General features: G+C 48.6%; 1 protein-coding gene and 1 pseudogene across 4 annotated transcripts; one reads left to right on the top strand and one right to left on the bottom strand.

Annotated features, from left to right (window-relative positions):
- Positions 1–1259: 1259 nt before the first annotated feature.
- Positions 1260–10857, bottom strand: PDP2 (pyruvate dehydrogenase phosphatase catalytic subunit 2). Of its 4 annotated transcripts, none has more exons than XM_060000504.1 (2): positions 10804–10857; positions 1260–8520 (listed from the first exon to the last, which is right to left on the bottom strand). In XM_060000504.1, the coding sequence occupies exon 2, from the start codon at positions 8464–8466 to the stop codon at positions 6874–6876; it is 1593 nt and encodes a 530-aa protein (XP_059856487.1). In that variant the 5' UTR covers positions 8467–8520; positions 10804–10857; the 3' UTR covers positions 1260–6873. The 4 variants fall into 4 exon arrangements, with proteins under 4 accessions (XP_059856487.1, XP_059856485.1, XP_059856488.1 ...); XM_060000502.1 differs by having other exon boundaries at positions 10722–10828; XM_060000505.1 differs by lacking the exon at positions 10804–10857 and adding an exon at positions 10435–10526.
- LOC132416295 (large ribosomal subunit protein eL30 pseudogene) lies at positions 8712–9211 on the top strand (annotated as a pseudogene).
- Positions 10858–12284: the final 1427 nt, after the last annotated feature.

Raw genomic sequence — 12284 nt, 5'->3', positions numbered from 1 at the left:
CACCAGGGCTCCACGTTGGTGCTCCTGTCATGCCATCCTCAGATTTAGAGACCAAGCCACCAGGCAGAGCTCTGAAGAGGTCCAGCTCCTCCACCCTTCCCTGCCAAAGCCCAGTGTGTGGTCAGCAGGGCCCCTGGAACCCCAAGTCAGCCTGTGGACACCCTCCCCTTCCACAACCAAGGAGCATCTTGGCTTATTGACGACGTTCCCCCGTCCCCCCACCCACTGCTTTGCTTTGTTTCAGAGGAAGGGTCATCCCAGCAGCTCAGCTCTCACAAAGCCAACTTCTCATCTCTACCTTACTGTCTAGGCCCATCCTGTGTCCTGAGTCCCACGTGAGAATACCCAATGGCCCTCATCTTTCCTTAGTGATCTTTTTAGCTAATTGTTCATTTTCATCCATCCACGCCCACGGTCTTTTCTGGGTCTGGACACTCCTCACCCGCCTCTCCTCACTTCCATGCCACCCACTCATAGTTTTCCTCCTACTTCTCTGATCTCTCTTTTGCTGGTTCCTCTCTATCTGCTCCTCCCTCGATCATCCATTCATCCATCCATCCGTCCATCCATCCATCCACCCATCTGCCCCCCATCCCTCCTTATTCATTGTACAATCAGTAGGACAGGGGGCTAAGCCTGACATTACAGGGATGAGGGTGGGGAGGAGAAAAACAAGGACAAATGCCCAGCAGCACCTGGTGGCAACACCGCAGGGCAAGTGGGGGGATTGAGGTGAGACTTTCTGCGTTGCCCCCACCCCACTCCGCGCTGATGAAGAGCAAGCCACGTCCTCTCTGAGGTCGCTGCGTGGCCTTGTCCACTTCCCCATCCCCAGAGATCACCTGAGGGGCTCCTGCTTCCCCACTCAGCCACTTTTGGCCAGCTCCCCCTCAACCTTCTCTACAACTCTTGCCCCTACTTCCACAATATACCCAGAGCCCGTCCCAGACCCCCGGGCTGGCCCTTCCCCATCCCCATTGTGCCCAGTGTCATGAGCTAATCCCCGGACAGCTCTGCATGCCGGGCCCCGGGGCCACACAAGGTGTTTGCAGGTGGACTGGACAGAGCAGTAGCTCATGGCAGACATTCCTTCTATTCATCTGCTGCACGGAGACGGCGCTGTGAAGCCACACACCTCAGATGGGACTCGAACCCACAATATTCCAACTGAAAACCACAACTCGTCTCAGGACTTAATGAAACTCAGGTTGTTTATGTCTCGGCGCAGAAGTAATTCAGCAAGAGGCAAAGTGACAGGTAAGAAGTAAATTTATTAATATCCTTTGTAAAGAGGTTGCAGGAAAATGGGGCCTGAGAGGATGGTCACGTCCCAGGTCTCTGTCAAGTTCCTGGGACGGGCTGCCAAGCGAGGGTCCCTGGCTTCATGCAGGGGAGAATTCAAGAGCTAGCGAGCCATAGTAAAGTGAAAGCAGAGATACACATTTCCATAGGCAGAAGGTGAGGGGGCCCCGAAATACGGGGTGGTTAGTTTTCTGGTTTTGGGGTTTTTAAAATTTATTTTATTTATTATTTACTTTTGGCTGCGTTGGGTCTTTGTTGCTGCGCGCCAGCTTTCTCTAGTTGCCGTGAGCAGGGGCTTCTCTTCACTGCGGTGCGCGGGCTTCTCATTGTGGTGGCTTCTCTTGTTGTGGAGCACGGGCTCTAGGCGCGTGGGCTTCAGTAGTTGCGGTACGCGGGCTCAGTAGTTGTGGCTCGCGGGCTCTAGAGCGCAGGCTCAGTAGTTGTGGCCCACAGGCTTAGTTGCTCCACGGCATGTGGGATCCTCTGGGACCAGGGTTCGAACTCATGTGCCCTGCATTGGCGGGCAGATTCTTAACCACTGGGCCACCAGGGAAGTCCCTAGGTGGTTAGTTTTTATGGGCTGGGTAATTTCATAGGCTAATAAGAGGGAGGATTATTGCAACTATTTTGGGGAAAGGGCAGGGATTTCCAGGGTGGTGTCTTGGTAATCTCAATCCTCCGCCTTCTGGTTCCAACCAGTCTGAGGTCCACAGTGCTTGTGGTCAGCACGCAGTCACCATCCTCCACCTGGGGTGGTGGGGTGGGGTTTAGTTCCTTCAGAACAACTCAAAGCTAAGTGTCAGATAGTTACGTATTCACCTTGAGGAGGAACTGTTTTATCCATGAGGTATTGTCATTACTTTTGTTGTTTAACTGGTTTTCCTTTGTTTCTGAATTCCTTCACTTCCCTAATTAGTAACTCTTGTGCCGCTCTTTGGAACTCTGGGAAAGCCTAGGAGACCAGGGCCTTTTCTACAAATAAAAAACAGGAGACGGGAGGCGGGGGCAGCTTTTGTATCCAGGAGGGCCCCACAGGGTCCTGCTCGGTTTCACTTATTCCCTCGCCAGTGAAAGTCGGAAGGGGAACTCTGGCTGGCCCCCTCAATCCCCACTTGCTCCTCCCAGCCAGGAACAGGTAAGGTCAGGGGTCAATGGAACAAAGACATGTTTGTCTTTGTTGACCTCTATGATCCATGGAGGTCCAGTAGAGGTTCACCCATCCATTCCAGAGGGAGCTGCTTGGAGTGCCAGCTACCCACGATACAGAGGGTCACTAGCCTGGGAACTACTTAAGGCCATTTAGTAGCATCAAATAAAATGGAAGCAAAAACTCTAGAGGTGAAAAGAACAGTATAAATTGACTTCCCCCTCTAGTTAAAGAGCACAGTGTTTAAAATTTAATTCTCCCTGTTTTCCCTCTATGTTTATGAGTTCCAAATGATGGGATATTGGAATGCATGGGTTATCCATCTAGCTTCTTGTCACCACACCCTACTTCTCCACCCACCCACCCTGTGCCAAAAGTGGGCCATGAGATTTTTCCTGCATTATTATCCCTTTCTGAAAGCCCAGTATTGGGACATGTGCACAGCACAGTGGACTTCGTTCAAATTCCTGCCCTACCACAGTGTCGGGGCAAGTTTTCAAGCCTCTGGGCCTGTTTTTATCATGTTATAAAGAAGGAAACAGCTCCTCCATTACCCTCAGCAGACCTCAGACATTCCCTTTTCTACCTTTCTCTCCCCCAAATCTGCTCCTCCTCAAGGCCCAGTTTAACCACCCTAGCCCATACTAAATTTAATAACTTAATAGTTGTATTTGCATTTTAAGAAGCACCCACTGGAGCTGTCCTTATGAGCTGTATCACTCAGAGGCAATGAGATAAAACTCAGTCAGTGGGGGTGGGATGGAGTGGGGTCTTCAACTCTATCTAGGTAGCTGCCTAGACATCTTCCCCAAAGCTGGCTCTGAATTTAAGATTAACAAAGAAGCTGGTTTTATAAGGCCAGTTAAATAATGTGAAATCCCAGCAGGCCTTGGCCCTGAGTGTGTGGAGACCCTCACAACAAAAGCCTTCACACTTCCTTTTCATTCTTTTCAGCTTCCCACACACTGTTAACATTAAGCAAGGACTTCCTGTGTGCTCAGCAGTCATCGAAAATTTGCAAAGAAAATTTCTCTTTTGGGTGGACTATTGAACAGACCAGATAAAGGTGGTGAAACAAAGGCTGGCCTAATCTAGTACCCTAAGGACCTTAAAATATGAATATTCAAAAACAAAAGAAACCAAATCTCATTTTTCCTCTCTTATTTACAAATTTCATTTAAATCTCTCTCATGGTTAGAAAATCAATGTCAAAAAAACATTGGTATACACTTTACAATACAAGTGTCAGTAAATACTAAAGAACATGGTTAATAATTTTTCCAAGTAAATGTTTGATAAGAAATATTTTCAAGGAGGCCAGTTAAACTAAACGTCAGGTGCCCAAGGCATCGGGAACAGAGCCTCAGCCTGCTCAGTAGACAGTCGCACTGCAGTCCATGTGTGTTTTCCACTTGGTAACACACGTGGCAGCTCACAGGAAAAAGCGGTACCACCAGCCTTTATTCCCCAGCCTCAAAGCCACACCCGGGCATTCTCTGCTATGGGAGTCATGTTCAGCGACAAATGAACCACTAACAATGAAACTAGGATAGCTCAGTTCCAGGATATCCTGATTTAACCTGGGAAGTTAAGGTTTCCCCAAGATTGTCAAACCGAAAAATAGGTCACTAGGGGCTGATGGATGAGTCAAGCTAGACTCATTCTGAATACACTGTCGTGTTCTATACAATTAATTATTCTATTCTTTAATTCAAGTTTGAGTTGTTTCTATTTCCCTCATATAAAAGGTGTCAGCTCAGTTGTGTCTAAACTAAGTCTTAACCCACTCGATCTTTTAGGCCAATCGTACTTCTGGGAAAAATATGTTTATATATTAACATACCTCAAAGTTTACACTTTCATTATAATAAATTAGCTTTAATGTTACAAATAACGTCTCAGAAAACTGAATAAGTAACTTGACCTAGCACGCTAACTTGAATTTAGAACTTCTCTATCCATTTTGACCAATCCCCAGAATCAGGAGAACTGTATTATTTACATAAAAAACAATATCTAAAACATGCCAATATTACCATTTCTTACCTAAAACAGTAAATATGCTGTTTAAAGCACCAAAGCATACTTTATTCAAAAGTGACATCCTAAACATTAAAGATTCAATCTCATTTTTTTAGTTCATTTCAGAAGTCTCAATATCAGAATCTTTACATAAAAGGAATGATAAGTGTTTCGGAAGACCTGACAAAGTACCACCAACTCCCTCTCAAATCCCAAGTGTCCTCAAGTGGTAGCCCATGTGCCTCAGGAAGGCCAGTGACAGCAGAACTGTGGTCAGGGAATCAGACATGCTGGGGTTTAACCAGGAGTTGCTCCGTGGAGCATTCATGGCAAGAGCAGACAGAGTTCACAATGGCAAAAGGCAGACAAGAAACCAGCCCTTCCTCTCTCTCAATATACCAATTAGAAAGCAGGAAATCTATTAGGCTGAGAAAAAACACAGATACCCTTGAAGGAACAGGTGGGAAGTCTGTATTCTCTCAACTGTCACACAGGTTACTTAATCAGCTATATTTATGACCCAAGCTAGGCTCCAAAACAGGATTCAGACCCTGTAATCCCGGTAAATGAGAGCGTGCACCAGGGTTTAGCTCGCATAAAGAACAAGGGTGTCAGACAAGCAGGCTCTAGTAACAAACCGTCATGCAAGCTGAATGACAGGGATTCACGTTTTATTTCTGAAGATCTAGGAGATCAGAAGGAAGATTAATAGTTTCAGAATAAAAGGACCAAGGCTTAAGCACTCAAAGGAGAATTTCTTAGATGAAGCCATATCAGTAAATGCACAGGGAAGTATCCGCAGGCTAGAAGTTTCTCAACACTTGAATGTCCTGAATGTGGACAAAAATGTGGAAGTCAAACCTAGCTGTTTGCTTTCCTTTCAGTACGAAAGGGGGTGAGGAGAGCGATCAATGAAGACAGTGCAGGAACATAAAAAGTGTCAGTTTTTGTGGGATTATATTTGTGTTTCCATTTAGGGACACATTTCCTGTTGTTTAAATGCTACAGCAATTCAGAACATGAAATTCATCCCCCCAGAAAGGATCCACATGGTTTAATTTTCAAATAAACACAGACTGTGCAGCCCATAGAAGCCAGTACAGGTTACATTTGGTTTTGCCCCAACTCCTATATTAAATAAGGCCTAGTTCCTGAGGAGTAGCAATGGCCATTTATCCCACAGTCTATAGGCAAGTGTCCCATCTGAAAAATCTCACTCCTCCCTCTTCCCCACTGCCCCTCGGGATGCAGCTAGGGAGACCAAGTGACTGTTCTCAGGTCCTTCATGTTTTTACCTCTCCAGATTCAGGCTGAATTTTAAGTCTAGAATCCACTGTATAAGCAGTCCTGCCTAAACTGTCTGTCACAATTACCACATGCAATCTTGAATTTTCTCCTTCCCTGCAACCATGTGAATTGGGAGCATTCTTTCTAGACAGTATTGCACAGTCAGCAGCAGGGTGAGGGAGTTCAGCATAGCAGAGGGGGAAGGAACATTAGGTGGAATTAGAAGAATGTCTGAGAGGTATAATCAGAAAGGTTAAGTGCTATGAGTAAATCTGCAGAGATTTACTAAACCCCGGAGGAAATTTTATTAATGCAGGAAAGGAGTTAAGGCTCAGACAGAAGTAACCTCCTAGCATGGCTCAAAGGTTCAGGGGGTGGGACTCAGTGGAAAGGTCCGAAAGCTGCACAAATAAATTCAGCCGGTTCAGAGGCCCAGCCACCTTCACCCTCAGCTGAAAACCAAGAAAACTCATTCCAAGCATGCTCGCTTAGAGCAGGCCTGTTTGCAAGTTTGAGGACTCAATTTTAAAATAAACTAAATCGGAACTAGAATGCAGCATTACAAAATGTTTTCACAAGTAAAATCATACACACAAAAAAGTTAGAATATTGCATAGAAAAGTATCCTGTAATATGCTTTGTAAACCTAGGTCTTTAGGAACTTCAAAATAAAAAAAGAAACAAAACCTCCCTTCATAGTCTAGATTACGAATTGAGAATTATCAACTTTGCAGATTTTTGTATCAAGACCTCCTAAGATCCTGAACTTCTTCATATCCTTAGAATCATGATTCATTTTATACTTCGCAGGCTCAGGCTGACAGTTTAACAACAGTGTATTTATAAAAGGACTTGGGTTACACGAGCCCCAGCCAAGTCTACGGTCTCTGTGTTCCACCCTTTCTGCGTAGAAGAGGTGACCAAAACATGCAGGGACATAAAATCACTACTATTGTTTTTAATCCTAGGCTGTTTTTTCTCTCACGTTAATCTATTATTAAGCAAGCTACATCTGCCTGCCCTTTAACAACAAGGTCTAAATAGCCAGTTTAAGAGCAAGTGAACATGTCTTAGAAGAGCATTTAAGTTAACCTTGGCAACAGGATGGGAGACTCTTAACTCCCCTTGTAAGATGCACCAATCGAGTCTGAGTTAAAATACACCACAGTGACAGAGATATCATCCCTGTACATCCTTGCCAAGTCCTCTGGCAATGTCAGCATCGCCGACAGCCGCTCAGGCTCCATCTCCCCGTACTCGTTGTTCCCTATGGCGTATCTGATCAGACGTGTGGCTGCGTTTTGGTCGGTGGCGTGGAGCCCCTGGGCTTTCCTCTGCAGCAGCAGGCTCTGCATGAGTCCCAGGTTGGCGGGTCTCTGGGCCAGGTCTGGCTTGTGCCGACACACTTCAGCCAGGTGCTCCACCACCAGCCTCACCACATCCTCATTGCCCAGCACATCCCACAGGCCGTCAGAGGCCAGCACAAGGAACTTATCCTGGGGCCTCAGCCTGTGGTACGTGACCTCAGGCCTGGCCGTCAGGTAAGGTGGAGTGTAGTAGTGTGTGGGGGTGAACTGGTAAATGTTGAGGGCCTCGGTGTCAAAGCCCCGCTCCAGGACACTGCGCTGCAGCTCTTTACTCCACTTCAGCTGGACGTCCCCGAAGGCCCTGCAGGGCATGAGGACACCCAGCAGCCTGTTGTCCATGATGATTGTCCTGTGCTCTGACTCAGGATGCTCCCTCTTTAGCCGTGACAGCTCGGTTGGGTTCCAGGCATTGTGGTCCCGGGTGAGGGGCAGACAAGACCACATGCCATTGTCCTCCTGGACACCAAGGATGGCCCGGCAGTCACCAGCGTTTGCCACATGCAAGTGAATTCCATCGACATGGGCCATGCAAGCTGTTGCCCCTGAGAAAGCAACCTGGAGTGAAAGGTTCCTGGTCATCTCATCTTCCAGGGCGGCCTGGATCTCTAGCGAGATGTCAGAATCCAGCCTCTGGAAGGAGTACATTAATGCTTCCTCAATGTTCAGCCCCATTTCCATGTGCAGGTTCAGCAGCTCCTGCCAGTAGACACGGAGGTGATCAAGGTGCACTGACGTGACATCCTTGTAGATACTGTCCCCTGGGTGCTTGAGCCACTGCAGAATGGGCAGCAGGGGCTTCATGCTTTCCATTGCCCCCTCCATCTGCTCCAGCGTCTGCTGGGACATCAGTGACACTGCCACATAGTAGAAGAGCCTCTCGCTCACCGCTTGAGCACATGCGTGGCCACCATGTCCATCGAAGACACCAAACATCAGCCCATTGGTCTGCAGGCAGGTGGCTACACCTCCCCGGTCCTCCACTGGGAAATTGGCAGCCAGCTGGTTGCTCTCAAACCGCAACACCGAACTTGGGACTCCACTGTCAAGGTCAAGAATCTTGTGGGCCGACTCACCAGCTCGCAGCACTTCATTTACCTGCTCAGGGCTGAGCGGCAAGTGGAAATCATCTTCCTCTGTTGATGTGTGTCTATAGGCTTTCTGCAGAGCAATGCCACCACATGAGGCATTGTTTTTTAGGGTGACTGGCCCCTGGGGAAAGAGCCTCCATTTTGATTTAATCCTATGTGAGGCATATCTTGAATATAAACGTTGTCCCCCTTGTAATGTGGCAATGCTGTTTCTTGCAGAATTGAAAATCCAGTAGGACACAGTACTTGACATTCTGAAACTGTATGAGCGAATGCGTTCCTTCAGCAAAAAGTGTTTTTTTTAAACCTGAAAATTTGAGTTTAAGAAAGTTTTAAATTTAATTTTTTAAAAATAATGACTTCTGAAAACACTTAATCTCAAAATACTTAAGCAAGTCTCCACACCTCCCATTATAATATATAATCACATTTCAGAAAATGGGTTTTTAAACACTCTCTGATCTTAAAGAGTCACTGAGGGCTACCCCAGAGGCCACCTTTTCCTCCTTCCCAAATCCTTTCCCTTGCCAGGGCCCTGTGCCCAGCTCCCACGTTCACTCTCCCCAGTAGGCTTTAAGTGTTCATTTAAATATAAGCTCTTTCTTGCTCCCCAGCTATCTTGGTGGCTGCTTTCTGTTGGACGCCATCCAGCACCTAAACCAGGAAGATGGTGGCAGCAAAGAAGATGGAAAAGTCGCCGGAGACAGATCAATTCTAGGCTCCAGCTGGTTATGGTAAGTGGAAAGTATGTGCTGGGGTACAAGCAGACTCTGAAGATGATCAGACAAGGCAAAGTGAACCTGGTCCTCCTCGCCAACAACGGCCCAGCCTTGAGGAAATCTGAACTAGAGTACTACACCATGTTGGCCAAAACTGGTGTCCATCACTACAGCGGCAATAATATTGAATTGGGCACAGCATGAGGAAAATACTACAGAGTATGTACACTGATCCAGGTGATGATTAGAAACAAGCCAGAAGAAACTGGTGACAAGTAAATCATGCAAAGTTTCTTTAATAAAACTGGCCAGAGCTTGTTCTACATGTATGTAAATGAATGCCTCAAACAGTGGCTAAACATGGCCATTTCAGAGGCCCAAAAGCACACTAGGTATGATACTAGCTGTCTAGCAGCAGACACACTACTTCACTTGCCTGAGTTCCAGTTGTCCATCCGTGGAATGGGAATATTAGTTTCATACGGTTTTGTGATGGTTTAAAGAAATATAACCCTTCGGCTCCAAAAAAGGTATTATTACTTTTATCATTAGGTGTATCATTGGGGATTAGAGGTTGTTTCCACTGTGTCTCTACTTATAAAATACCAAACTGCAACGCCTAACGCCTCAACCTTTCCCCTACTTAGGGTTTTTATTTTTGTGATACGCGGGCCTCTCACTGTTGTGGCCTCTCCCGTTGCAGAGCACAGGCTCCGGACGCGCAGGCTCCGCGGCCATGGCTCACGGGCCCAGCCGCTCCGCGGCATGTGGGATCTTCCCAGACCGGGGCACGAACCCGCGTCCCCTGAATCGGAAGGCGGACTCTCAACCACTGCGCCACTAGGGAAGCCCCCCTACTTAGGTTTTAACCTACTTATTTCCCAAGACTGGCATCAGTAGGTCAAAGGGTGTAGACTCATATTGCCAAACTGAGTTCCAAAAGGTTCACATCTGCCTCCACAAGGGCATGAAGGAAGCAGTTTCCTAGCACTTTCAACAGCCTCTGGTGGTATTTTTCCTTAGACAAAAAAAAAAGCTGCTCTATTTTCTATTTTCTCTGGTGACCCGGGAGGAGAGTTTCCACGTGTTTTCAGATTTCGTTTATGAATCCTGCCCTCCTCAAGTTTGTCTGTTGGGGTGTGGAGAGCGCCCACACTTGAGGACCGCCCCCTCTCCCCAGCCCACCCCGCCGAACTACGAACTGGTGCGGTCGGGCAGGGCGCGCAGAGGGCGCCTCCCCGCGCCCCCCAACCCCACCCCCAGCCCTGCAGAGAAGCCAGGCGGCAATGCCCGACGCAAGGCGGTCTGCCGCAGACCGGACCCAGACAATTTCGCGTATCTAAAGAAAACAGATCCCAAAGTCAAGCCTCACAGATAAGAAAGAGCGCGGCCTCCTAAGTCCAACAAGCCCTATCTCCCTCAAACCCTGGCGCGGCCACGTCCCTGAGCCCCAGCTTCCGGGTCTATAAAAAAGGAGAATTCAGTTGAGATGCTGAGCTCACAGAGGGTACTCCGAGGGCTAAAACAGCTACTGCGGAAGTCCCGGTACACAGCCAAAGGCCCTGAGCAAGGCCGCGAACCCACGTGGCGCGTGCGCGCGAGACGGGTGACCGTAGCTGTGACCAAGGCTCTTCCCCGTCCGCCGCGGGCCCGCCCCCTCACCTCACCTCCACTCTCCACCCCATCACGTGAGCCGATGCTGCGGGCCGGAGCGGACCCGGCGAGGTTAGAGGTTTTCACATCCCGCGCTCACCCGCTTCCCTACATCGCACCCTGGTCCTCCTCTCACCCGCTTGCGCCAAAGCCGCCGGGTCCGTCAGTCAATTCTGCGCCAGCCTACGGTGCCGCAGCTACCTCCACCCCGGACTCACCTCCCTGAAGGGACCTCTTGTGCTGATCCAGCTAGAGAAGGAAGCATCCTCTCGCCACCCTTTATTGGTTCATCCGTGGAGGCGGGCACCTGACGGACAGCGTAATTGCCCAATGGCTGAGGAGGGAGAGAGGGCGGGATCCAGAGGGGCCCAATCTGGTTCCTCCCCCTCCCCCGCCCATCCTACCCAACCTTTACCCGCACCCCCCTCAGGCTCTGACCTTGGGTAGGCTCCGGGGCGGGCTTCGGGACCAGGCAGTCTTGTGGCTGAGCACCCCCACCACGTGACACCCCCTCTCCCCGTTCTGCGCACCCCAAACCGAGCAACCTCTCCCATTCCTCACTGTTGTTAATAATACCCCACGGCTTCCTCTCCATTTCTGTGCTGACCAGTTCAGACCTCTCTCCCAGGCGCCACACCCTTCTATATCCACTTGGACGCCTCCCTCTGGAGGCCCTATGTACACCTTAAACATAGCTTGTCTGAAATTCATCTTTCTGCCAGACCTGCTCTTCCTCTCCTCCCCTAACCCAGTAACGGCCCCATCATCTGCTCAGAGACCCAAGCCCCAAGCCTGGGAGTCATTTTGACTCCTCTTCCCTCACCCCCACCCGTCTCCTGTCTGTTATCTAATCCTGTTCATCTCACCTCCTAACTATCTCTCCAATCCAACTATTTGCCTCCAGCTACCCTCCCACTCCACTGCAACCTTCTCATCTGGTCTCCCCACCTGTGACTTCAACTTAGCCCTAGTTGCTCTGCTTCTACAGATCAGGTAGGTGACCCTTCTACAGCTCAGATTGCTGCTGTAAAGTCTTCATTGGCTCCCCACCAACCACTGGGCCTTGAACTGACAATTACATTGGCATGGCCACTGATGGTTACCACAATAGTTAGTGGTTGGTACGTTGAGACAGGCTGAGAACCAGGACACCAGATATTTCCTCAGTCCCTTCCATTGTGGAATTCCAGTTATGGCCTGCTGGAATTGCTTTACTAGAACTCATCTATTATCTCTGATAAATCAAGTGCAGTCTTCCCTGGAGGCAGAGAAAAATAGGAGACGACCAGAAAAGGCCACTTAGATCCCTGAAAAGGTGGTCTTCTGGAAGGAAGACACACTGGCTTACCTGGGGAGCCTGGCCAGCCCACCTGGATCCAAGGACATGGCTGCCATAAAACAGCTCCTGTCAGACTTGCCTCTGATATGATATTCATACCGCCACTCACCCTCGGCCCTTTCCGGAAGTTCTACCAGTAAGTAAGAATTTGCAATATCTGTCTTCCTGGATATTAAGATGGCTGTTTCGTACTTAAACTAAAAATAACTCCAAGGGATTCTAAATAAATGGGTACAATTATTATTATTTTGTATAGATAGTCCATTTGGGGTTATAGAAGGTTATCCTTCAGCACAGAGGCAGCACAGCTTATGGGTGCCTACGATATGTCAGGCCCTGGGCCAACGGCAGGGGACACAC

The sequence above is a fragment of the Delphinus delphis genome, chromosome 20, assembly GCF_949987515.2.
Source record: "Delphinus delphis chromosome 20, mDelDel1.2, whole genome shotgun sequence".
NCBI lineage: Eukaryota > Metazoa > Chordata > Mammalia > Artiodactyla > Delphinidae > Delphinus > Delphinus delphis.
The sequence above is the reverse complement of the archived record's forward strand: the minus strand, read 5'-3'. Positions and strand labels throughout refer to the sequence as shown.

What these genes read in the sequence shown, in the direction of transcription:
- PDP2 (XM_060000504.1), bottom strand. Translation starts at nt 8,466, where the DNA reads ATGTCAAGTACTGTGTCCTACTGGATTTTCAATTCTGCAAGAAACAGC.